The 27,402-nt window shown below is 38.3% G+C and overlaps 2 protein-coding genes across 5 annotated transcripts; both read right to left on the reverse strand.

Moving 5' to 3' along the window:
- Positions 1 to 11,346, reverse strand: LOC130410340 (hyccin 2). Of its 2 annotated transcripts, none has more exons than XM_056734952.1 (12): positions 11,091 to 11,346; positions 6,991 to 7,073; positions 6,300 to 6,357; positions 5,981 to 6,085; positions 4,896 to 5,075; positions 4,731 to 4,811; positions 4,241 to 4,356; positions 3,830 to 3,925; positions 3,472 to 3,588; positions 3,131 to 3,218; positions 2,791 to 2,941; positions 1 to 1,357 (listed from the first exon to the last, which is right to left on the reverse strand). In XM_056734952.1, exons 3-12 carry the CDS (start codon positions 6,348 to 6,350, stop codon positions 765 to 767), a joined length of 1,578 nt encoding a protein of 525 aa, XP_056590930.1. In that variant the 5' UTR covers positions 6,351 to 6,357; positions 6,991 to 7,073; positions 11,091 to 11,346; the 3' UTR covers positions 1 to 764. The 2 variants fall into 2 exon arrangements, with proteins under 2 accessions (XP_056590930.1, XP_056590931.1); XM_056734953.1 differs by having other exon boundaries at positions 6,932 to 7,073.
- Positions 11,347 to 12,061: 715 nt separating this feature from the next.
- Positions 12,062 to 17,043, reverse strand: zgc:162816 (uncharacterized protein LOC571260 homolog). 3 transcript variants are annotated; one of them, XM_056734192.1, is made up of 8 exons: positions 15,305 to 17,040; positions 14,892 to 15,050; positions 14,193 to 14,473; positions 13,849 to 14,029; positions 13,647 to 13,768; positions 13,335 to 13,524; positions 12,917 to 13,022; positions 12,062 to 12,574 (listed from the first exon to the last, which is right to left on the reverse strand). In XM_056734192.1, the coding sequence occupies exons 2-8, from the start codon at positions 15,038 to 15,040 to the stop codon at positions 12,485 to 12,487; spliced, it is 1,119 nt and encodes a 372-aa protein (XP_056590170.1). In that variant the 5' UTR covers positions 15,041 to 15,050; positions 15,305 to 17,040; the 3' UTR covers positions 12,062 to 12,484. The 3 variants fall into 3 exon arrangements, 2 of the variants coding, with proteins under 2 accessions (XP_056590170.1, XP_056590171.1); XM_056734193.1 differs by having other exon boundaries at positions 15,231 to 17,040; XR_008904955.1 differs by having other exon boundaries at positions 12,559 to 12,574; positions 13,323 to 13,524; positions 14,892 to 17,043.
- Positions 17,044 to 27,402: the final 10,359 nt, after the last annotated feature.

Below are 27,402 nucleotides of genomic sequence, written 5' to 3' on the forward strand. Positions count from 1 at the left end.
CCCATGAACAGCACATTTATTTACCATTCAATACATAGGGTCCTATCTGTACACGCAATATAGATTTTGTTAGCATATACTCTTTCTATAGTACAATAATCATATACACAAATATACACAATTTAAAATATAAACTTGTTCCAAAGTACAACATATACCATGATTTTCATTTCACAATGAAGCGTTTCATTGAGGCAGTCCACACAATGTATTTATTATCTATGGTGGTTGGAGCACAGGCAACGACAAGCAGGCTCAATCAGCACAACTGAAACAGTGAAATGGAAAGGGGTTTTCTTCAGGACATCCTACAGCTGGGCTGGATGAAAGTCTTTGGATCATGCACTATCAGGCCTTTTTCTATGGATCGACAGTGATTGTCTGTTTTGAATTGCTCTGATACAGTAACACGTTACTTTCAAAGTAACACCGTGTTGTTATTGTATGTTTGTATGGCACATTTAAATAGTCTCTGACCATGTGCACTTCTGAACGTGTCAACTAGGGGAAATATTGTGCAAAACACATTTCCTCCTCGACAAACCCATAATGCATAATGGAAGGATAAAAGTGTATGAGCACAGGTATGCGCACACTCCCATTCGCAACGCATTCACACCTGGACCGTAAGACAGCATGCTCATACTCATGCATGTTGAACCTTTTCTAAGCTTCGTCACCGAACTCACTTTGTGTCTCTCTCTCTCTCTCTCTCTCTCTCTCTCTCACTCATGCACACACACAACCCAGCCTTCCAAATCATTCTACACTTGTGATATAATCTGCATATTAAAACTGGGTGAACGAGACTGTTTGGACAAAGGACTTCCAGACGAAAACTGACTCCCAGGGGAGATGAGATCTTGGCTCCTTGCTGTTCTCCCAAGACGCTCTTCTTGCAAGCTGATGGCTGACATATAATGAGCCCTGTCTGCACTGAGACTTCCTAGAGATAGGCTATCAGTAGGCCCTGATGAACCATTCAGTCCTGTACAGTCAAGGGACTTGCTAGAAGACGTGCTGGCAGTTTTGGGTGGTGGACCAGCAAAAGGAGGAATGTAATGAGGATCAAGGAACCGTCTAGGAACGCTGGGACTCGGGCTGCGACTTCCTACTGCGGTACGTAGGCTGACAGCAGGGGGAGGGGACTGGTGCCGTTGGTGAAGGCTCCGGAGGGCGGCTCTGGTGTCGGCCGACGTGCTCTCTCTCTGCCTGGCTCCAAGATCGCGGGACGGTCGGATCCCTGTTGTGACCCAGTCGCGTTTCACGCTGCTGGGTTGGCTGCTGCTGGAAGCCCCAGAGGAGAAACCTTCATCTGGGTCAAAAGAATCCTCTCCACAGCTCACTCCATCAACATCTAAACAGAGGGTAGCGGAGAGGGATGAATGAGGAGAAAACAAAAAGTAAGATGAACTAGATTTGCATTTCCTAAAGGAGATACCAGTGCTTGCAGTACAGTAGGAATTTAAGTTTTGGGAAAGCTATGGCATTGTTTTTGTGTAACCCAAATGTTGGATCTGAACTGTTTTGCTGTTGCCATGACAATTAGCAGGCATCTTGTGTTAATTATCATGCACAGCAGAAATCATCAAACACGACGCCATATCTGCAGTGTAAATGATGTATAATTAATGGGAAAGTTGTTATGATTAATGAATGAAAGTTCTGTCATGAATTAATCACTCCTTGGTTGTTCCAAATCTGTATGAATTTCTTTGTTAGGTTGAAGACAGATAAAGAGATTTGGAAGAATGCTTGTAACCAAACAGTTCTTTGACCGCATTGACTACCATAGAAGGAAAAATTACAGTAGTCAAAAGTGCTCCAGAACCGTTTACATTTTTCAAAATATCTTCTTTAAACAATAGCCTTTTACTGTTTGGTTATTAGCATTCTTGCAAATATCTTTCTCTGAGTTCATCAGAACAAAGGAATTTATACGTATTCAATTTATACTTATTTGGAACACCTCAAAGGTAGATGACGACAGAATTTTTATTTTGGGTGAACTGTCTCTCTATTTTGAGAAAGTATGTTAATGATCAAAATACATAATTCTATTCCTAATTTTGAAAGTAAATTATATTTTAAATCATTTTGAATAAACATCCAATCATTATATCTCAAAGGGGAATTTACGAAGACTTGTAAATTCATTTACTGTAAAACAAAAGCACTTATCACAATACCCTGCTCGTTCTAATGAACAATAGAGTCTGGAAACAGTAAAAGTCTGAATAGCTCAACCACGGGGCAAACGAAAATCACAAGTTTTTGAATCACTGGGGTATGGTCCGTCTAATAAATCGGGCCAATAAATAAAGGGCTATAGTCAACAAACGTCCGGCTTTTCTAATAGTGATGTCTTCCTAAGCCCAGCCTACCCCCTTGCAAAGTTAGATGAATGGTACACTTTATCCGCCCACGTGACGCGAGATTGGCTGGTTTCTCCGGAAGGGTGTATCGACTTGGGGTGATGGAGGCGTAGAATTCAGCCGTGGTTGAGAAATCAAAACAATCTAAGGTAAAGACAGTTATCATGCTAAACACAATGTTGACAAAGGGAAAATGTAACATAGCAATGTCTTCCTGAATGGACACAATAGAGCGACTATCACCACAGAAACAAAATACAGTACATATAGCATGTGCACTTTTAATCATGAGAAAAGAAATGAGCGAAAAACAATGAAAGGACTGACACAAGAGACTCTCTTTGGGTACAAATGAAGGAGGTGCAATTTCTTGACTGTGTGTGTGTTTGTATACTTGTGTGTTTTGTATTCGCACCCTCTCGTTTCCAGCGAAGCCGTCGAATGGAAGCAGCCGTGATGGCTGCCTTTGAGATGCACCTTCCAGCAGGCGTAACTTCCACTTCCAGAAGGTTCCGTGCGCCCTCTGGAGGCCGGGACGGAAGTGAGCGACTAATTGCATTTGCCACCTGAGGATTAGAGTTGAGTATGTAACCTAATGATACAGGAATTGTAATAAGATGTATATTAAAAGCTTCATGAAACATGACAAACGTGTGCATCACTGCCCTCTAGTGGCAAGCACCACACCTCTCCCTTCACCAGCACAGTTTACTGTGACAAAAAACATTGATGTGCGGGCAGATGATGAGTTTTACCAGTATTGGCTGGGCATGGAGGTCTAACTGTGCTCGGTAGAGGATGTCATCCAAAGCTTCCCTCCCCAGATCCCACTGCCCATTATAACTGAGTTAATGAGAAACGGCATAAGCAAGCAGATGAGACCATTAGTACATCATTTAAACAGATAATTGAAAATGAACACAAAACGAGATACTTAATTGCTTCCCGTTTCTTTTCTCATATACAAAAACAAAATAAATAATGACGATATTCAATTACATTCCATCTGGTCTCTTTAGCATTCAAAGTGCCAGTTAAATATTTTGAAAAATACCAAAAGAGTGATTTTCCTGTAAGCGGGACTGTATGAACTCACATGGCATAATAAACCGCAGTTAGCATCTGCACCATAAACTCTGGGTCCAAACGCACACGGTTGCATGACTCCTTCCATGACTTCTGCTGCTGCCGGGGGTAACCGCTCACACACAGCCTGTGAAACCAAGAAAAAAGAGACGGGTCACTGAGCGCTGTTAATGACTTGTTTATTTGTATGCCTATATGCTAATGCTGTGACCCTGCACAGTAACCCTTTGCGCTGTCTCTCTAAATCAATAGTCCATTTAATCATTCCGTTTCTACATGTTTTAGTGAAAAAAACTTGGCGCCAGCAAATGATTTTAGAGAGAGAGAGACAGACAGGAACCGTTGATAGCACCCTCTCTCTATCTTACCGTGAGCTCATTCTGCAAGCTGATTGGTGGGACGACGCAGGCATGTAGACCACAGCTGAGTTGTAGCAGAGCATTAAAAAAGACAGCACCTCAAATCTGCAGGGAGACACGCACACGTTGTATAACCTCCTCTGACATCTGCATAATTTCTGCCTCAACAAATCAGACAGCGGCAGATTCATGAGTCAGCTCATGTTGGCCTGTATCTTGTGAAACAGCTAGTAACAAATCACACTATTTCTGCACGGATATCAAAGACATTATAGTTCAAACAGCGGTTTAATAAAAGCACACTGCTAGAAAATGAGAACAGCTGAGTCACAACAATAAGTGCCCAATGGGCAACAGAACACGGAGTCAAACCATCGGATATATTTCAATCATCAATACAAGTTTCAAAGAGTTTGACACCTGTTTTGCGATGTAAGCGTCTCCCTCTGTGAAAGCAGGCCGCTGTAGACTACCCGAATGAGGTCGTGCTGGTTTAGGGCTCCCTCGGTTAAAGCCATAGACCCCAGACAAGAGGGCTATGGAAAAAAACAGTCATAAGTTTAATCTCTTATGTAAAAACTATACATCAGTGTTCTAAAAATTCATAATTGTGCATTGAATAAATTCTTTAATAAAACAAATAACCTGAATATCAGGACAACCTTACTTATATCGCATCTCATAACACTTGAGGGATGGAACTTATTTTCAAGAAGCAAAAACTTTGGGTGTCACACAAAGAGTGTTAAGCGTAAGAGGTTGATCGTTCAACGTTCGCCTGGCAGATGGTAAGGTAGGATGGCTAATTACTTCCCTGCTTTCCCGTAAAGCGATAAATGAAACCAAATCTGTTTTGTATACATAACAGTTGATATAATCTCATTGAGCTGATACTGATTTTATTTCATACCTCATGGTATATGGAAGGCTTGGAGAGGGACGGTATGGTAAAGGACAACAGTTTGCCGTTTCCTTTACTGTCCACGATTTCCTATAAACAAGAAGAGTGTCATATGACATGGTTTATAATAAATGCTAGGTTTAGATATTATATCTTGTCCCTGCCATTCCTTACCAGGTTATAAATGCCCAGGAGCAGCGCCTCCACACAGCCATTGCGGTAGCGCTCTCTGCTGGCAGAATGACGCAGGTACACCCATATGAGTTCAGGGAGGAACTGCAGCGTAAACTGACGCAAACCCACCTCTGAGCTTCGGTATAACTCAAACAACTGATGACACACCGGAGCCAGCAGCTAGACCAAAAGAGACAGGGACACAAAGTGAAGGAGACATTCAGTATGGGATGCAGGTGGCAAGAGGAAACAGTCTCCTGTGCAACATGAATAATTCAATCAAAGCCCAAGAAACCTGAAGGGAGAACAAAGGAAGCTGGAAACATAAACAAAACAAAGAACAAACAAAGCACGCGGATCAGATATTAAAGACAATCTGAGATCAAAATGGGCCCTCTTTACTTTAGGGAGCAGTAACAAAGCAAACATTCTGTCATTATTTACTCAATCCTCACCTTTCCTACTTTTGCGGAACACGGAAAGAAAATTTGAATGAATGAACAGCATGATAAAACTTTCATAAAACTAAAACAAAGACTTGTGTGCAGCAATCCAAGTCTGATCAACATTTATCCAAAATGACTTATGAGGCAAACAACTACCGAATCTATATGAAAAATTGCAATCTTCTATTTTCAGTCATATGGCTTCTGATAATCTTGTAAAGGGTATATTGGTTGCTCAAAAGTATGATGTTTTTGGTTCCTTGTTGCCTTTTTAAACCCTCAGTCCCCATTTATTGCAATTGTGTGAAAAAGCCATCAATTCCATGTGTTCCTACATGGAGTACATTTTTCATGGCATATTCTGTTACTTTCTTTTGGAATGATGAGTATGACTAAATGATGACAAAAAGTAAAAATATATATAAATATTCCTGGTCTTATTCACAATTCAAAGAGATTAGTGATTTTATAATCATGACTCTATCTAATAAATGCCACACAGGAAGAAAATATAACCAATTATCAACGGTATAAAATATTAAAAATAACCCAATTAACCCTCACCGGACATTTCTGTGGATACCAATGTTATCAATACATTCATTCATAAACACTGAATACAGAGATTCTTCATTGTACCTCACTGCTGGGTTGTTCCTGTATAATAGCATAAAGAGCAGGTACCAGAGCTTTCTTCAGACTCAGGCTGTCCACATAGCTGGGGATTTGCACATCAGGTAACGTCTGAGAAGAAACACTTGTTAGAATGTTTAAGCAGCCACAACCTGAATCTGAATTACAGAAGCTGAAAACGGTACTCCATCAAGTTCTGGCGTTCCAAAACCAAATGTGGTTAATGGGACACTCGGACCTCTTGGGATGGGTGGACTTAATTTGAGACTGAGGGAGCTATATAAAAACACAATATCAAATCCTGCATGAATGTCAAATCTCTCACCTTGAACTCTGACAGCCATTCCTCCACCACACCACGTTCTGAGCACAACATGGTCCTTCTGAGAAAGAGAGAGATTTACACCGAGAGTATGCACAGATATGTATATGTAAGCATAAACTCATATGAGACGACATTGAAAATCTGGGAACACGAATGAATAGAAAAAGGAAACGAATGAATAGGAAATAGATAGGAAATCTAGGTCACTAATCAAATTTGTAACAGTGACCATGTAAAATTTACAAAACGTCAGATCTTGCCGCCACTGAATCACACATCTCAATTCTCTCTGAGATAGCATGACTTAATGTACTTATATATATACATATATATATATATATATATATATGTATATGATTTGAACTGAAACAAATGCAAAATAGAAGCTCTTCATGGCAATTTTAATGGCAATGTCTTTGTTAAAAAAACAGGCAAAGGTCACCCACCACATGAACCTAAACATAAAGCCTCTCTGTTAAACACGGACTGTCACAAACCCATCTTGATTTAATACTTTTTCTTTAGTGGCCAGGAAAGCTCAGGAAAGTTTTTTGTACAGAAAAAGGCTAAAGTTCTTACATTGCGATTCATTATCGTGCATCTTTTATGAGAAACAACTCTTATTTTCTTACTCGCAATCCTAGCTCGGCTGGTTTATTTCTGGACCCTGCGTGTAACCCATGCAGCTCACCTGACACAGACCCGGCTCAAATGTGTAAAGAGAGAGAGTTCTGTCCCAGATTCTTCATGTCTTTTGATCGCTGGTCAAACACCCTGCAGACAGAAAGAAGACAACACGACTTAACTCCAGGAGCTCGTTCACCTGCCACTAACAGAAAGGATTACTGTTACTACGGCGACTGTGTTCTCATGTTCCAAACCGGGTGTTTGTAGAGCAAACACACGCAGGTGCCCCTCTGAGTTCTTATACAGGATCTTCAGTGTTTATGCATGTGTGTAGCCCTTATAATTGGAGGCTTTGTAATTTGCAACGTGGCAGTCGGGGAAGAGAGCCGTTTTAATTAGACAGCGTCGGTGAGCTGGGGGTTTGAAAGCGAGTATGAGGTGAATAGAACAGATGCCTTACATGCTAAAATCTGCCAACATTCCAAATCCAGCATGCGCAGATGTGAAATGACCTACGATGGACCAGAGAAAGCAGCTACTAGCACTTACTCTATATAGCTTCTGTAATACACTATTGACTCTTGTTCATTGACAACTTTCTGTTACAACAGTATGTACATAGTGTTCTGTACAGAATGTACAGAAACATAAAAGTTGTAACATTGCAAACCCAAACTAGAATGCATATGTATATGCATGTTTAGTTAAAATTCATATTTTTGTTTTATTCTGTCAATGTGAACTACTAAAAATATTTCCCCCAAATTTTAAACAAAAATATTGTTTCTATTTGCATTTATAGTCAGTGATATAACAGAAAAGATGTTCTGTATTTTTACATATCTCAAATATTGTAAAGAAAACGTTCATATATACTTTTAAGCAATACAACAGTAATTTTTGTTCAAAATATGATAAGACACCGTTTTCATATGTCTTATCATGCTGTCCGTCTTTCACATTGCTGTTGGATGACTTCATGTCATGTCAGGTTAGATTTTGTTGAAATTCAACAGACACTGCATTGGAATGGCCACGATAGTTCTAAAAAAATCTGGTTAAAAGAACCTGGTCTCTTAAATTTTAATGCAATTATTTATTATACCATTGTGTAAAAATTGTTTGCCAAATATCATCTCTCACTACAATAAAATAATATTCAACATGAGTTAATAAAGTTAATAATATTTTTAGCGTGTGAGTGATGGTAGATCCCATTGACCAATAACTTTGAGATGCCAGTAAGCTTACAAATGGATCCAAATCAAATCACAATGTCTGGTAGTAAAATGCAAAGCATCCTTCATTATATTATAAATGTCATGCAATGTTTGCACTTATCATGAAAGTGCATCATGTGTGCAAAAGCATGTTGATTACAAACAATTTGTGAACATTAAACTGTTTCCTCTTTCGTTTAGGTATTGAAAAGTCCTGACTGTGACGGCTTTAGTTCAGTACATGTGTCTATGATGATCAGTGTCTTAAAGGGATAGTTGACCCAAAAATAATAATTCTGTCATCATTTACTCATCCTTAGGTTATTCCAAATCAAATCTGTATGAATTTATTTGTTCTACTAAACACAAAGGAAGATATTTGGAAGAGTATTTGAAACAAAAAAGATCTCATCCCCTATTTGGGAAAATAAATACTATGGTAGTTTATGGGGGATGAGATCTGTTTGTATGCTATCATTCTTACAAAAATCGTTCTGTTAATTCTTCAACTAAATCCCAAACTATAATAACTAAAAACTAAGATTAATATTTATTCAAATCAAACCTTCTTCATATAATAAAGCATTAGTATTTCACTATCTTAAGCTAACTAACCTGAAATGGAACATGAATGCAAAATGATAATAAGCACACTTTGTTCCCTTTTTTATGTAACAGTCAGCTGTTTAGGAACTTGACATGCATGTTCCTACACATCTGAAATCCTGTATATCACCCGTCTTTCTGAAACGTCGAGTGGAAGCCAGAGTTATGTATGTAAATGAACTGTCTATCTATTTTACATTCATTGTTCATTGATGCATATTACAGTGCTCCCCCTGTGGTAGATGGGGGAGTTGCACCTGTCTTTGCATTTCCTGATGTAGCAATATGAAGCAGGAAGTGATGTGGCAAGCCAGGTGGGAAGGGAGATAGCTTTTTGACCTGCATGAAACAGATGGAAAGCACAGTGTTTGGGGTGAATCTTATTTTCGGTCACAATAAATTACTTTTGAAGAACTTTATAGCAGCGTAATATATACTTTCCCATTAGAAATGGCTAAAACTGAAGAATAGCCATTACACCTCGTATTTCCATATATCACTCATATTTATTTTTGCCATAAAATATTATTATTAATCAGTCACCTTTTATATCTGTCACCTGGTTTTGCAAATATCTAACCATTAAAAAGTGATTGTCGTCAACACCACATGCAAACCATTCTGAAAAACAGCAAATTTGGACATACAAGGTTTCAGGATGACAGATACAATTTTTAACAGATGCTCCATTTTTATGACTTCATATTACTTGACAAACAGAATACCTGTATTTTAAACTCTATTTGTATTATTTAACGACCATTTATAGGTACTGCAAAAACCTTAAAGGTGAAAAACTGATGCTAAAAGAATTTCATGGGCATTTTCACAAACATATTTTGTTGATCACAACCCATTAAACTTCTCAACAACCCCTTAAACTGAAAATGAAGATCTGTGGCTCTTCAACAGTTCAACTCAAATATTTAAAAGGTTGAGTGTAACGAACTAGCAGACATTTCCACACGACTTCAGTACTACATTCCTGTTCAGAGACGGTCTTACCTCAGGACATTGCCTCACCATAATATTTGCCTGCTGTGAGGATGCAACACAGTAAGCGCGCCTGCTCTCCAACCCTTGCCAATGGGTAAGAAGCTTACAAGATTCAGTGCCAGATAATTAAGTGTATACAGTCCTATGAATAGGGACGCACAAACGAGGCCTAAAATAGCCATTGTGAAAAGAGCTTAGGGTAAAGCATAGGAAAAACAAGAAGTGAATTTGCAGAAAAGAGCATTAAACAAGCATTAACTGTAGTATGATCTGGCTTTTGACTGCAGCAGGGCACACGGAAAGGTCATTGTGAAATCAGTTACGTGCCATACTCCACTGAAAACGTACCCCAATGTGTCACAGACACACACACTGCTGTGAATTTAAAACACTGACATATCCAGATGACGCTCAAAACCAGCAAAATCATTCACGGGCACATACAATTAAAAGAGCCTGCAGGCATTCAAACACACAAAAACTCTGTCCACAGCATTGAGGGTTGTTCAGACAGGCAGATACATCACATCACTCTCAATCCTGTCAAATTAGCCAGATGGCGTCTAATCTGGCCCGTGCAAATCTCACCGCCGTGCAAAATACAAGTCCTTGGCAAGGGTCACAATCCAACTCCTCCAGATAATAACAATTCTTTGCATACGACACGAAGCCTGCGCCGATTTCATTTAAGTATTACTCCACACTTACATAAGTGGGAAATTAGGTACCACTGATGGCTCCCGTTTCCCAGAGTTATTTGACTGTGGTTTTCAGCGAATACTGGTTCCATGCTCATTAACATGCCGATGCATGCGTTTTGGGGGACTGAAAATACACGTAACATACTGCTGGTTTATAGGTGTGCCTTACTGGCATCCGGCCACTCTGTCCCGAAGCAAGAGAGAGTACCCACTAATGTTATGCCAGGGGATGGCATTGTGCCAATGTGTGTGTGTGTGTTGTGAAGGCATTTAAAAAGCATTTAGTTTCAGGTCAACAAAAGTGTATGCATATACATATCATGTAAATACAAAAGTAAAGTACAGTATATTATGGGAAGGTCATGCTAATATTAAGAGGAGCGAATATTATTTCTTAGGTTAATATATATATATATATACATATAAGAATGACTTTTTCTGGGATTTATTTTTAGAATGCTATTAACTTTAAAGTATTTGTAAATGTAAATCCATCCAATTTGAATAACCATTTGGCGCAAAAATAACATGGGATACATCGTCTATAATATTGCATTACATTGGGCATCTGGTTAAAAATATACCAAAATAAATTCATCCGCGTGACCATTTCTATGCGTTTAATGGTCTGAATCACATACCAGTAGAATCTGGACTCCTCCGGATGCTGCAGCGGATACTGGAGTCGTTGAGCGAAGCTGCAATGCGCCTTAAAGGACGGAGCCCACACAACGACCACCACTGAGATGAAGCAGACCATTACTGATAAAATCCCACCGGGCCATTAGTATTCACATCAATGAATCGATGATTTATAAAGGCCTTGCGATCGTCAGACCGAGACGATCATTCTAGTGTTGACATCATACACCTCCTCTCGCTCGCTCTTCCTGCCAACTTGCAGCTATTTACCTGACCAATTGAGTTGCTCTAATCGAGCCCTCAGAGCGGCTGGCCAATGGGTGCGCAGTGCGTTGAGTGGTGAGGGGAACAGAGCTATTCGCGCTGCGCGGCTATTGGTCAAGTGAGCCGAGGGCTCGAGCAGAGCGACTCAATTGGTCAGGTGAATAGGTGACTTGTGTTTGGTTAAGAGTGACGCGCGTGATGCGTCATCGATCTCTGGAAAGCAAAAAAGTGTAGTTCCCTTAAAGTTTTTAATGTTCGGTCAATATTATGTTTTATTTCCATCATTTTATAATAACATATACAATTATGATATTAAATCATACTTTTGGTGTAGTTGTGAAGTGTAGTGACTTAAAAAGCTGTCTCTGTACAGTATGTGTGCCTACACACTCTGGGCATGCTCTCAACTTCATGAAGTATCCACATGGGATGCATTTTAAACAGTCTTGGAGGAGTTCCCATTTTACTTAATATATGCCAAGAATACTTCCTGGCTGCATAAGCCTATACTGTGGAACAAAAAGTTTTACAGAATGTGAACAACAAACTTAAAAAGTACCCATCCAACTACTGTTTCCATCTGTCTTGTTGGTTTGTGTAAAAGGCACTTTAGTGTTTAACAGAAAATGGTCTTCAAAATAAATGCATTATTTTACGTGTAAAATCAATTCTATGCCATTTTTGACAACCAAAAAACAGAACAATCAATCGTATCATTATTTATTGCTATTATGGTACAGGATTTTATTACAAAATTAGTCTACAGTGATTCATAAAAACTACTATCAATATTTCTAAATCACACATTACTGTGTTTGCCACATGAAAAGTAATTTAGATTAAAAGCAGAAAAGTTGTTTCTAAGGTAAGTGTGCAGAAATACTAGTGTAGCTTTAAGGTTTTTAAACTGCAACATCATTACTTTCATGGCTATATGTAAACAAACATGCCCAATGTGAACTTTCAGATTACACAGTTTCTAAAAGTTCCTAAAGTGAGTTTTGATTCCTGCTTTTACAGTTATTTCACAACTGGTACAAGGTTTAATTACTTTAGTTGATATTTCTTTAATGACGACAATAACATTTCAACCAAAGAGTTCCCAGTTGTCCCAGACTCCCTCTGACTGTTACCAGCCTCGAGTGGGTTTCCATCTGCCTATAATTTTCCCTTTAGAATGGACAAAATACACTGGATGCATCACAGCTGTAGCACATGCCTGTCAATAAAAGAACAGAATAAGCAACAAGGGTATGTTTAGGGTTTGCAACGTGAAAAGCAATGCTAATATTAGACATTTGGACAAAACATGAATTTACAAAATGGCCAGTCTTCCTATTTCAAATGTGTCATGTCATTTTCGCATCTTGTTGGGGTGCTAAAATTTGTCACAATATTAATAAATATCAATATTTGGTTGAGGAAATGTGTAGTTTATTGTCATCTAACAGTCAACTCTCAAGCATAATGTATGCAAACAAATGATGAACCACTAAAAAGGGCTTAATCAGATTAAAAACTATTCATTAGGACGGTTAATGTGAGAGGTTTGGTAACTCACGTGGTACGGCATGAATGAGAGGAGTGACCCCAGGGGGAACTGACTGAAGTCCAGTTTTCCAGAGATGGACTCCACCCTGCCGTGTTCCTGAGTCATAGACAGCAGCCTGCAAAACAAACAACTCCCTTCATGCTATTTCTAGACCAAATAATCATTTTACTCATAATACTTTTACGCCCACAAACACAAAAATTAGCCAAAAATACACAAAACTCTTCTCCGATACTATGAACTTAATTGTAATAATAATCAAGTCCATGACGTTGGTGTTTTGTACGCACCAGTTGAGCAACAGGAACATTCCACTTCCAAAGCAAATAATTAAAAACGTCATTCAGACAAAAGGTCATAATCCTTTTAATGATTTAGCAGTAATCTGTATTGTGATCCCAGTGAAAAAACTCACAGTGTCTCTTACTTTAGGTCTGGGTGCCCTTCGATGATACAGTATCCAGTTGGTAAACGTCCCCCACCATCATGACTCAGAGCTGCCCACCCACAGTCTACCAGTAGCTGGTTTCTGTGTGGGTAGTGACCTATGACCCTCGTCAAAACCCGTACAGCAACATCTTCAAGTCTACAGGATCCAATGAGAGACTGCTGCACATCTAAACAGATATTCATTGTAACAGGCTCTGTGTCATGCTGTCAACTTTCTCTAAAACAAAATTATGACTCAAAATAAAAAACTGCTTATCCAACATCTTAGAAAATGACATTAAACACTGACCATAAAACACATAGTTCCCAGGATGCACTTCACTTAACATGGCCATGTCTGGGACTGGGTGGCTACAGGAAGGGGTGGAGCCAATGCTGGATTTGGGACTGTGCATTCCAGCAGCGTTCAACCTACAGTGAATAGAAAATTACGAAATGTGATTTTTTTTAACAGCAACAACTTTAACACTTTAATATTAAAGTCTGCATACTTCTCCATAAACTGCAGTGTGAACGTTGTAGTTTTCTGAGCAACATCTTTGATTTGCTCCTCTCCTTCACAGCCATAGGTGTTTCCACAATGGGCGTAAATTCCTGTGAGCTCCACCCCTGCCGTCTCTGAAATCTCCTGGGCAAGCTGCAGTGATGCTGGGTCATAATGAGGAATGCCCGCTTTCATAACAAAAAGACCAAGCCAGTTTATCAATGACCTTACTGCAGTATCTGACATCATCACACTGTACAGAAAGTAGATCTTTGAAAACAAACAGGAATTTTCAACAGGTTCACTTTGATTCGACCATGTTTATAAATTTTGATATTTTCACCTACTTACCTCTCCCATTGTCACAGTCCAGTTTGATCCACACCCTCCAGACCTTCCCCTGCTTCAGTGGTCTCTTCTTCAGTTCCTGTAATGCAAGACGGTTGTCCAGAAGTACATGGAATAGAGAAAGCCTCTCTGAAAGCTCAGCACAGTGCTCCACTTTATCAAATGGCAGTGGGTATGCGTATAGTATATCATCATAGCCATTATCTGCGTAGAAGGACGCCTCAGCCAGAGTAGACACCACAATACAACGGCGAGAGCCTCCAGTCATGATGTCTGCACATTCCCTGAAGACAATAGATGCGTAATATAAGGTTTTCAAGTTTTGTTGTAGAATAGCTGTAGACAGAGGGCACTCAAAACCATTACAGCTTGGGGTTTGATTTCTAATAACACACATATCATGATAAAGATAATATTCTGTATTGGATAAAACAGGTGCACTATATATATCAGAAAATCTTTATTATTCTAAAACATTTTTATGAAGTGCTTTTAAGTGTTTAGCTTTTAGAAAACTGTGATCATAGAATCTGCAAAATAAATGTGTTTAATATTCTGCAGAACAAAGCTGTTTAGAAAGGAACAGATAAAAGATTATAAGGAGCATTTTGGTGTAAGGGTTCATTCTGTTTAGCACTAATTTTAGTCTTGGATTTTCTTCATAATAAAAATGGTCAATAAAAGGGTGGGGATAGTTCTTACAGAGTTTTGTGAGTTTTCATGTGAGGTCGCAGTTGGACCCCAAACTTTTGGAAGCGGTCCAGCATTGCTTGAGCATTTCTGTTCACTATATCCAAGTCAACAATCAGTGCTGGAGTACAAAGGTCTTTGGTGAACTCAGCCGTGTCCATGATGCAAAAACTAATACATTAAATACAATTAAACATATAGACATGAAAGAAACGGTCTTACACTGTGCAGATGCAGTAATTTAACGTTATACAAAAATAAATTTGCAAACATCATATAATCTCAAACCCTAAATTATATTTAAAATCATGTTTTAAATAGAAAGGATATTCGAAATATGCATGATTATACAGTGCACGTTTTCATGTTTTGTGAGTCATATTGATGGATGTTGATAAACTCAACTTGCAGCTCCAGACACGTACCTACAGCTTCAGCTTACATGGACAGAGAGGCAGCGTGAAGCCAGAGGCAGTACAACTGCAATACGAGGAAGACATTAAAATTGTAATTTTTCAAATTTAAAGCCCCTGACAAAATGTAAAGGATACATATGAACGACTGGAAAGTACATTGTAATATTACGGGGAACTGATTTGCAGCTCGCCGAATCGCTGGATTGTAAGTGGACTTTTGTGGAATTTAAGTTGTTATGTGGAACTAAATGATATACAGAAAATAATGCATGTTTAATTCACCGCTAAACAAACGAATTAAAAGCCATATTTTGTTTTAAAATATTTTATGGTTAACGTTAAGTTTCACATTACTAAATGAAAGGAAACCTTTCAAATATTTTGCTCGCTTTGGTATGAAACACAGGACTTTTAAGTCGCAAAGGACGTTTGATTTATTTATTTAATATCAGGATCTTATTTATTTATCATATTACATTGTGCAAATAATTTATTTGTTATTGTAATTAATTATTCTGTTTTAATACTAACTTTTTTATGCGCTATAAGATGAGTGCAAAGCATCGTTCACCGCTTGTGCTCGTCGTTGGTTCAGTTAACTGCAGAAGCCAGTGGAGGATTCTGCTGGGTTGTTGGATTCTTAAAATACACTGATGTAATAGTAGATATCGACTGTCTGTCAAAATATGCAGGTGGCTGCCTAAGGGTAAAACGTACTTCCTTTATTATCATGTCACATAAAGTGGATCTCACCTTACTCATGCCATCAGGCTTTCTCAAAAGGAATATTAATGCGGTACCAGCTGAAGAATATGACTGACATCTATCACTGGTTTGACTGAATGTGCAATATGCACAAAATACACTCAATAAAGAGGAGTAGGCTTATTTATAATCTCCATTACTAAACAGTTGAATAAGACCAGTGTTGGGTGTAACTAGTTACTAAGTAATTAGTTATTGTAATTAAATTACTTTTCCCTTGAAAAGTAAGTAAGGGTGTTTTCTGTAATTTAATTACAGTTACTTGTGATGTAATTAAACTAAATACTTTGTGAAATATATGCGTATGTAAATGACATCAAAAAAGTCTTACTTTAAAATCTGTGCATTAATGTATAATTCTCACATGTGTAATACTTTGGTCAGTTAATAATATTAGTTATTTGAATGAATTAAGTGTCGTTTCATGTCTATCCTTGACTCACTTAACTAATCATGATTGATGTAGGATATAGAAAGTAATTAGTAATGAGTAACTAAATACTTTTTGGACAGAGTATTTTGACAGTAATCTAATTATACTATTGGATATGTAATGAGTAACTAGTAATTAATTACTTTTTCAGAGTAACTTACCCAACACTGATTAAGACACATAACCACAAACATCAAATGATGTTCTGCAATTACCAGAGAATGCATCATAATGTCTGAGCGACCTTCATGCCCTTTTCTCTATATTTAATAAATGCAGGAGATCATGTGACAATCTAGTTAAAAAGTTGTATACACACTTGTATAAACAAAATAAATCTTGAACCTGTTTATTTTAAATATTCAACTAAAATTAAAGCTGCAAGCAGCCTTTAAGCGGGTTTCGAGTATTTTCGCCATTCAATGGAGCAGTGCATCAACGAACATTGTAAGGGGTCAAACCCCAACAAACCCACGACGGATCAAAGTCCCACCAACACAGAAAATTATAGAAATTATCAGTATCAGCTCAAAGAAGCATTGCATGCTTACACACTCATGACTAGCTGTTTTCTCTCAATGAAACAACATATTGAACTAATTCAAAGTTGGTTGGTGTCAGGTAATGGAATCATAAAATACTGCCTGCAGGCATAGCCTTTATCCCCTAGCAGGATTCCATCATAGTCACCTATATAATAGAAAAATGCAGTTCTGTTAGGCCCAAAATTAGTAATCCAGTTAGTTTGTAAAGTCTATATGACTTGCCACGTCCAAATAATGTGCATAACTCTCTGAAGATACTTGAGTCGTGCACAGAGCCTGGCAATTTCGCCACCAGATTTATAATGTGGAACATAGTCACACACCATCTAAGAGATGTGTTGTATAATTGAATACATTCCCTTGAATAATTATCAAACTAAATGTTATGAATGTTTACTGGCATGGTCATTTCATAATCTTTATGATCAATTATAATGTACCTGCAATAGAGAATTTTGAAATTGCTTAAAAAAATCAAAGAACTAGTTAGCAAAAGTCAGTTTTAAACACCATCACCGATAACTCGTGAACCGTTTGTGTGATATCAATGGATCAAGAGGCAAAGTTGTTCAGAATGAAGAGGAGGACTATTAAATGATATCATTAGTTTGTGTAAGTGTCAAATGTCATGTGATACACAATTGTTTAAGATATGAGATACACGTCAATTTTGCCATTTTTACTGTTTTAGCGCCACCTAGTGTCCAAACTCTACCTTCTTTTGTACGTGACCTCGGAGTGATGGTCTACACATATCAACTGAGCCCCATGATGATATGTTAAGCCCTTCTGGATTTATGGCCATTTTAATGTGATAGGATCCGCCCATTTTAAGTTTTGGCGTCCCTAAGCAACGGTGAAAAGAAATTTCAACTTTTTTTCAATGATTATTTACATTCACACTCCACAGAAGTCATCTGCATTGGTTTGGTTCCGATTGGTTGAAAAACCAAGGACTAGTTCGCGAAAGTAGGTTTTGACATCATCAGCGATAACTCACAAACCGTTTGATTGACAGAAGCGTGTCCAGAGGCAAAGTTGTTCAGAATGAGAAGAGCTATCATATGATACCAATAGTTTCTGTATATGTCAAATGTCACGTGATACAGAATTGATTAAGCACTCCAAAAGCGTTATTTCGTCCCCCGGTGGCCGAATGAGTTCATGTTTCTTACAGACCTTCAGGACCATGAGGCAAATAAGCCCAGCAAGTGTCGTTTTTATCGGCCTCAGTTAACCCTGTCTAATGAGTGCTCACATTTAATTGACCGATGGCAGACATGTTTTTTGAGATACGCCAAAGTCCTTTTATACAGTCAAGGTTCATGACACAAAGACACACCATACCAAATAATATGTCGATCGGGCAAACGGTTGGATAGTTATAGCCCTTTTCGAGTTTGTTACTATTATAGCGCCACCTAGTGGTCAAACACCGAGTTTTTTTTATTGTGACCCCGGACTGAGGTTCTACACATATGTTCTAAGCCCCGTATAGATATCTCAAACCGTTCTCTAGTTATAGCCATTTTAATGAAATAGGCTACTTCCGGGTTTGACGTTTTGATGCCCCCTAGCGACCCTGAATCGAAATTTCGACTTTTTTTCAATGAATATTTACATTCACACTCTACAGAATTTATCAGCGTTGGTTTGGTTCCGATCGGGCAAAAATCCAGGGACTAGTTCATTTTTAATTTTTTTCATAAAATGCTAATTAGCGGGAAAATTTGCATACCGGAAATGAAATCGGAGATATACGTTTTTTAAGTTTTGAGCCAATGATTACACTGATATAAAACACTTGGGTGTGCGACAAGCGGTTTAGGAGTAACGAGCCCGAACGCGTTCAGCATCGCTGTAGCGCCACCTATAGGCCGATATGGCTGGGTCACTGTATCTGAGTAGCCTGCACAGATACAACCAACTGACCAAGCCTCAAGTTTCTACGACTTACGGTTTGGGCTGGGCGACCGGTTCTATGGCGGAAAAATAATAATAATAATTAAAGCTGCAAGCAGCATTTAGCGGGTTCGAGCGATTTAAGGCATCTAAGGTACGTCTGCCATCGCCAATCAGTTTCAAGAATCGCACCATAACAGATCAAGGACGGACGACACTCTAGCGCACCACGTAAAATGTCAGAAACGATTAATACAGTTGCAGAGATATAGATCTTGCTAAAAGGTTGCTAAGCTAATCTGTTTGGTTGCTATTGGCGTGGAATGGCACCTGCCAATTAATAACACATCAAACCACAAGTGGCGAAACAACTCCAGTGACTCTGCGATGCTCTATTGCAGAGATGGAGGTCTAGCTTAATGGTTGCTAAGTTAACAGTTTAGTTGCTATGGGTGTGGTATGGCACCTGCCAATTGATATTACATTAAGTCACAAGTGAAATTAACCGAACCCCTGTGTCTCTACAATATTCAACTGCAGAGATATACGTCTGTGTAACTGATTGTAGAGCTAATCTGTTTAGTTGCTATGGGCATAGCTTGTCACCTGTCATATTATAATACACTTTTCCATGAGTAGAACGAAGCAACTTCTTTGTCTCTATGACATTCGATTGCAGAGATATTGGTCTTTTTTTTCTAATTTAATGCATATTTTTCAACATAGCCTCTTTTGTGTTTTGAAGAATTAAAATTGAATTTTAAATTTAGGACAATTTTAAATGGATACATTGATTCATATTCATGAATACATTGTGGTCAGTAGGACATTGACATTGTCTGCAATAATATTTTAGAAGGACGTGCCATTTAAATTATGTTTCTTTGGTAGACACACCTCACATGATATATCCCATTTCTTCTCAATTTTGATGTTTGGTTTGAACTTCAGGAAGTCATGTTTACCATGTCTAAATGCCTAAATGCATTGAGTTGCTGCCATGTGACTGGCTGAGTAGCAATTTGGGTTTACATGCAATTAAACTGGTTTTATCTAATAAAGGTGTGTTGTATATATATATATATATCAACACAGCATCTTAAAACCAGCCAGACATGTGCTATATTTATAGATGTGTAAATATGGAGCAACTTTTAATCTGTAATACATTATATTTCTAACACTGTCTTCCTGTGAGACATATTTCATTACACACACATGCACAGTCTCGATCACACAAGACACACAGAACTATACAGTGCATTCACACTCTTATGATAAAGAGGGAAATGATACCCAGAAACATACACACATGCACACTACACACCTTTATCCTGCACACATTTATCGTTCCTTAAGCAAAGCTACATGCATTGTGATCTGGTGACTCTATAAGAAAGCCATTGAAATGAATGATATTTCACCTTTTTGACTCTTATGAAGGAAAGCCTATTCCTATGAGCATCACATTTTGCATGATTGTTAAGTATCATAATATGTATAATAGTACTAAATGGCAAGTCAGTTGGATCATTTATTAAGGACTAGCGACCTTCACCGTACTCGATTCACGCTAATATCAAAAAGGACACTGTTATGGTCACAAAACTAAAAGACTCAACATGTTTTTGATGATTATTGACCTAGAGAATCTGAAAAAATGTACTGTGGTGGAAATTTTGAAATTGCTTGAAAATCCTAGAACAAGTTTGCAAAAGTAGTTTTTTACATCATAACCAATAAGTCACAAACAATTTGATAGACATCAATGGTTCAAGAGGCAAAGTTGTTATGAATGAGGAGATCTATCGTTTGATATCAATAGTTTCTGTATTACTCAAATGACATGTGACACAGAGTTGTCTAGCCCACCAAAAGACATGTACATTTGGCCATTTTTACTGTTATAGCGCCACCTAGTGTCCAAACACCACGTTATTTTGTAGGTGACCTCGGAGTGATGATCTACATATATTTCCCGAGGCATATGATGATATGTTAAGCCGTTCTGGATTTATGGCCATTTAAATGTGATAGGCTCCACCCATTCTTTTATTATGGCGCCCCTAAGCGACCGTGAAAATAAATTTCTACTTTTTTTCAATAATTATTTACAAACACTTCCCACAGAAGTCATCTGCATTGTTTTGGTTCCGATCGGTCGAAAATCCAACGACTAGTTTGCGAAGGTAGGTTTTTGACCTCATCAGCGATAACTCACAAACTGTTCGATTGACAGAAGTTGTTCCAGAGGCAAAGTTGCTCAGAATGAAGAGTACTATCATATGATACCAATAGTTTCTGTATATGTCAAATGTCACGTGATACACAATTGTTTAAGCACTCCTAAAGCGTTATTTCGCCCCCCGGTGGCCGAATGAGTTCACATTTCTTACAGACCTTAAAGACCATGAGACGAATAAGCCCAGCGAGCGTCGTTTTGTTCGGCCTCCGTTAACCCGGTCTAATAAGTGCTCAAACTTCATTGGCCAATGGCGGCCATGTTTTTTAAGATACGCCAATGTCCTTTTAGATATTCATGTAGAATGAGACAAAGACACACCATACCAAATAATAAGTCAATCGGGCAAACTGTTGCGTAGTTATGGCCATTTTCTAGCTCATTCAAATTATAGCGCCACCTAGTGGCCAAACGCAGCATTTTTTTTACCTTGACCCCGGATTGAGTGTTCCAAGCCCCATGAAGATATCTCAAACAGTTAAGGAGTTATGGCCATTTTAGTTCAATATGTTACTTCCGTTTTGGACATTTTTGCACCCTCTAGCGATGGGGGATGAAAATTTCAACTTTTTTTTAATAATTATTCATATTCACACTCCACAGAACTCATCAGCGTTGGTTTGGTTCCAATAGGGCAAAAATCCAGGGACTAGTTCATTTTTAATTTTTTTCATAAAATGCTAATTAGCGAAAAAATTTGCATACCGGAAATGAAATCGGAGATATACGTTTTTTAAGTTTTGAGCCAGTGATTACACTGATATAAGACACTTGGGTGTGCGACAAACGGTTTAGGAGGAACAAGCGTTAACGCGTTCGGCATCGCTGTAGCGCCACCTATGGGCCGATTTGGCTGGTTCCGTGTATCTGAGTAGCGACAAGGACTACTACCATCTGACCAAGTCTCAGCTCTGTCGGTCTTACGGTTTGGGCTGCACGATCAGTTCTAGGGAAGAAGTATAATAATAATTAAAGCTGCAAGCAGCATTTAGCGGGTTCGAGCGATTTAAGGCATCTAAGGTACGTCTGCCATCGCCGATCAGTTTCAAGAATCGCACCATAACAGATCAAGGACGGACGACACTCTAGCGCACCAAGTAAAATGTCAGAAACGTTTAATACAGTTGCAGAGATATAGATCTTGCTAAAAGGTTGCTAAGCTAATCCGTTTGGTTGCTATTGGCGTGGAATGGCACCTGCCAATTAATAACACATCAAACCACAAGTGGCGAAACAACTCCAGTGACTCTGCGATGCTCTATTGCAGAGATGGAGGTCTAGCTTAATGGTTGCTAAGTTAACAGTTTAGTTGCTATGGGTGTGGTATGGCACCTGCCAATTGATATTACATTAAGTCACAAGTGAAATTAACCGAACCCCTGTGTCTCTACAATATTCAACTGCAGAGATATACGTCTGTGTAACTGATTGTAGAGCTAATCTGTTTAGTTGCTATGGGCATAGCTTGTCACCTGTCATATTATAATACACTTTTCCATGAGTAGAACGAAGCAACTTCTTTGTCTCTATGACATTCGATTGCAGAGATATTGGTCTTTTTTGTTCATTTAATGCATATTTTTCAACATAGCCTCTTTTGTGTTTTGAAGAATTAAAATTGAATTTAAAATTTAGGACAATTTTAAATGGATACATTGATTCATATTCATGAATACATTGTGGTCAGTAGGACATTGACATTGTCTGCAATAATATTTTAGAAGGACGTGCCATTTAAATTATGTTTCTTTGGTAGACACACCTCACATGATATATCCCATTTCTTCTCAATTTTGATGTTTGGTTTGAACTTCAGGAAGTCATGTTTACCATGTCTAAATGCCTAAATGCATTGAGTTGCTGCCATGTGACTGGCTGAGTAGCAATTTGGGTTTACATGCAATTAAACTGGTTTTATCTAATAAAGGTGTGTTGTATATATATATATATATCAACACAGCATCTTAAAACCAGCCAGACATGTGCTATATTTATAGATGTGTAAATATGGAGCAACTTTTAATCTGTAATACATTATATTTCTAACACTGTCTTCCTGTGAGACATATTTCATTACACACACATGCACAGTCTCGATCACACAAGACACACAGAACTATACAGTGCATTCACACTCTTATGATAAAGAGGGAAATGAAACCCAGAAACATACACACATGCACACTACACACCTTTATCCTGCACACATTTATCGTTCCTTAAGCAAAGCTACATGCATTGTGATCTGGTGACTCTATAAGAAAGCCATTGAAATGAATGATATTTCACCTTTTTGACTCCTATGAAGGAAAGCCTATTCCTATGAGCATCACATTTTGCATGATTGTTAAGTATCATAATATGTATAATAGTACTAAATGGCAAGTCAGTTGGATCATTTATTAAGGACTAGCGACCTTCACCGTACTCGATTCACGCTAATATCAAAAAGGACACTGTTATGGTCACAAAACTAAAAACACTCAACATGTTTTTGATGATTATTGACCTAGAGAATCTGAAAAAATGTACTGTGGTGGAAATTTTGAAATTGCTTGAAAATCCTTGAACAAGTTTGCAAAAGTAGTTTTTTACATCATAACCAATAACTCACAAACCATTTGATAGACATCAATGGTTCAAGAGGCAAAGTTGTTATGAATGAGGAGATCTATCGTTTGATATCAATAGTTTGTGTATTAGTCAAATGTCACATGACACAAAGTTGTCCAGGCCACCAAAATACATGTACATTTTGCCTTTTTTAATGTTTTAGCGCCACCTAGTATCCAAACGCCACCTTCCTTTGTATGTGACCTTGGAGTGATGGTCTACACATATCATCTGAGCCCCATGATGATATGTTAAGCCGTTCTGGATTTATGGCCATTTTAATGTGATAGGCTCAGACCATTTTAAGTTTTGGCGTCCCTAAGCAGCGGTGAAAGAAAAATTTCAACTTTTTTTCAATGATTATTTACATTCACACTCCACAGAAGTCATCTGCATTGGTTTGGTTCCGATCGGTTGAAAAACCAGGAACTAGTTCGCGAAAGTAGGTTTTTGACATCATCAGCGATAACTCACGAACCGTTTGATCAATAGAAGTTGTTCCAGAGGCAAAGTTGCTCAGAATGAAGAGTACTATCATATTATAACCATAGTTTGGGTAAATGTCAAATATCACGTGATACACAGTTGTGCATGCACTCCAAAAGCGCTATTACGCCCCCAGGTGGCCGAATAAGTTCATGTTTCTTACACACCGTCAGGACCATGAGACAAATAAGCCCAGTGAGTGGCGTTTTGATCGGCCTCCGTTAACCCGGCGTAATGAGTGCTCAAACTTCATCGACCAATGGCGGCCATGTTTTTTGATATACGCCAATGTCCATTTAGATATTTATGTAGAATGAGACAAAGACACACCATACCAAATAATAAGTCAATCGGGCAAACTGTTGCGTAGTTATAGACATTTTCTAGCTCATTCAAATTATAGCGCCATCTAGTGGCCAAACGCCACTGTCTTTTTATTGTGACCCCGGACTGAGGGTCTACACATGTGTTCCAAGCCCCATGAAGATATCTCAAACAGTTCAGGAGTTATGGCCATTTTAGCTAAATATGTTACTTCCGGTTTGGATGTTTTAGCGCCACCTAGCGACCGTGAATTGAAAATTGAACTTTTTTTTAATAATTATTCATATTCACACTCCACAGAACTCATCAGCGTTGGTTTGGTTCCAATAGGGCAAAAATCCAGGGACTAGTTCATTTTTTTTTTTTTTCATAAAATGCTAATTAGCGAAAAATCTATAATGGCGGAAATGAAATCGGAGATATACGTTTTTTAAGTTTTGAGCCAGTGATTACACTGATATAAGACACTTGGGTGTGCGACAAACGGTTTCGGAGTAACAAGCGCAAACGCGTTTGGTATTGCTATAGCGCCACCTATGGGTCGATATGGCTGGCTCCGTGTATCTGAGTAGCGACAAGGACTACTACCATCTGACCAAGTCTCAGCTCTGTCGGCCTTACGGTTTGGGCTGCAGTATCAGTTTTATGGCAGAATAATAATAAGAAGAAGAATAATAAAACCAACAAATACAATAGGTTTCTAGCCCTTCGGGCTCGAACCCTAATTAAAGCTGCAAGCAGCATTTAGCGGGTTCGAGCAGTCTAAGGCCTCTATTGGCCTTGCCATTGTCAACTAGGCTCAGGAATGGCACCGTAACAAATCCACAACGAATGACACTCTTCCACACCAAGAAATATGACAGAAACGGTCGGTAACTTTTAATACAGACCATGCATGCTTACACTCGTATGCAAAAACGGGCGTAAACCGATAATACCTAAGGGACGAGTGCAATGAACCAATTCTCATGTCTCTACGATGATTTGTTGCAGAGATATAGATCTTGCTAAACGGTTGCTAAGCTAACCTGTTCGGTTGCCATGGGTGTGGAATAGCACCTGTCAATTAATAACACATCAAACCACAAGTCAAACGAACCAAGCCCCTTGTCTCTATAATATTCTACTGCAGAGATGTAGGTCTGGCTAGACGGTTGCAAAAAATAATCTGTTTGGTTGCTAAGGGTGTGGCTTGGCAGCTGTCAATTGATAAAGAACGAAGCCATAAGCAAAACAAAGCAACTCCTGTGTCTCTAAAACATTCCATGCACATATATAGGTCTTTTTTGTTAATACAATGCACATTCTTCAAAATAGCTCATTTTGTGTTCTGAAAAATTGATTAAAAAAAATAAGACCAATTTAAATAGATAATTGATTCACATTCATGGTCTGCAACAATATTCCAGAAGACCTTGCCATTTAACTGATGCTAATTTGGTTGAGTCTGGTGACTCTGAAGGCCATTGGAGTACAGTGAGCTCATTGTCATGTTCAAGAAACCAGTTTGAGATCATTTGAGCTTTCTGACATGGTCCATTTTTTACTGCTGGAAGTAGCCATCAAAACATGGACTTGGTTGGCAACAATCCTCAGGTGGTATGTGTTATCTAATATATCCCATACCATATATCCAACTGTTTCTCCATTTTGATGCTCGGTTTGAACTTCAGCAAGTGTGTTTACCACGTCTAGAAGCCAAAATGGATTGAGTTTATGCTATGTGACTGGCTGATTAGCAATTTGATTAGCAAATGATGTATTTATTAAAGACAAGTTTAAAATAGTAATTTTAAATGTATGATATTTCACCTTTTTGACTGTTGTGAAGGCATGCCTCTTCCGATAAGAATCACATGTTGCATGCTTGTTTTTTGTCATAATATGTATAATAGTACTTAATGGCAAGTCAGTTGGATTAATTATTAAGGAGTAGCGACCTTCACCGTACTCGTTTCACGCTAATATAATAAAGGACCCTGTTATGGTCACAAAACAAAAAAAACTCAACATGATTTTGATGATTATTGACCTAGAGAGTCCAGAGAAATGTACTGTGGTGGAAATTTTGAAATTGCTTGAAAATCCTTGAACAAGTTTGCAAAAGTAGTTTTTTTACATCATCACCAATAACTCACAAACCATTTGATAGACATCAATGGTTCAAGAGGCAAAGTTGTTATGAATGAGGAGATCTATCGTTTGATATCAATAGTTTGTTTATTAGTCAAATGTCACGTGACACACCGTTGTCTAGGCCACCAAAAGACATGTACATTTAGCCATTTTTAATATTATAGCGCCACCTAGTGTCCAAACGCCACGTTATTTTGTATGTGACCTCGGAGTGATGGTCTACATATATTTCCCGAGGCATATGATGATATGTTTAGCTGTTCTGGATTTAAGGCCATTTAAATGTGATAGGCTCCACCCATTCTTTTATTTTGGCGCCCCTAAGCAACCGTGAAAGGAAATTTCTACTTTTTTTCAATAAGTATTTACAAACACTTCCCACAGAAGTCATCTGCATTGTTGTGGTTCCGATCGGTCGAAAATCCAACGACTAGTTTGCGAAGGTAGGTTTTTGACCTCATCAGCGATTATTCACAAACTGTTCGATTGACAGAAGTTGTTCCAGAGGCAAAGTTGCTCAGAATGAAGAGTACTATCATATGATACCAATAGTTTCTGTATATGTCAAATGTCACGTGATACACAATTGTTAAAGCACTCCTAAAGCGTTATTTCGCCCCCCGGTGGCCGAATGAGTTCACATTTCTTACAGACCTTAAAG

The sequence above is a fragment of the Triplophysa dalaica genome, chromosome 21 (assembly GCF_015846415.1).
Source record: "Triplophysa dalaica isolate WHDGS20190420 chromosome 21, ASM1584641v1, whole genome shotgun sequence".
NCBI lineage: Eukaryota > Metazoa > Chordata > Actinopteri > Cypriniformes > Nemacheilidae > Triplophysa > Triplophysa dalaica.

Coding starts and splice junctions, on each gene's coding strand:
- LOC130410340 (XM_056734952.1), bottom strand. CDS start 6,350: ATGTTGTGCTCAGAACGTGGTGTGGTGGAGGAATGGCTGTCAGAGTTC. Junction 4,357..4,730: donor AGCCTTCCATATACCATGAG/GTATGAAATAAA, acceptor TTTTTTCCATAG/CCCTCTTGTCTGGGGTCTAT. Junction 3,589..3,829: donor GCTTGCAGAATGAGCTCACG/GTAAGATAGAGA, acceptor TTGGTTTCACAG/GCTGTGTGTGAGCGGTTACC.
- zgc:162816 (XM_056734192.1), bottom strand. CDS start 15,040: ATGGACACGGCTGAGTTCACCAAAGACCTTTGTACTCCAGCACTGATT. Junction 14,030..14,192: donor GGACTGTGACAATGGGAGAG/GTAAGTAGGTGA, acceptor TTGTTATGAAAG/CGGGCATTCCTCATTATGAC. Junction 13,769..13,848: donor ACACTGCAGTTTATGGAGAA/GTATGCAGACTT, acceptor TATTCACTGTAG/GTTGAACGCTGCTGGAATGC.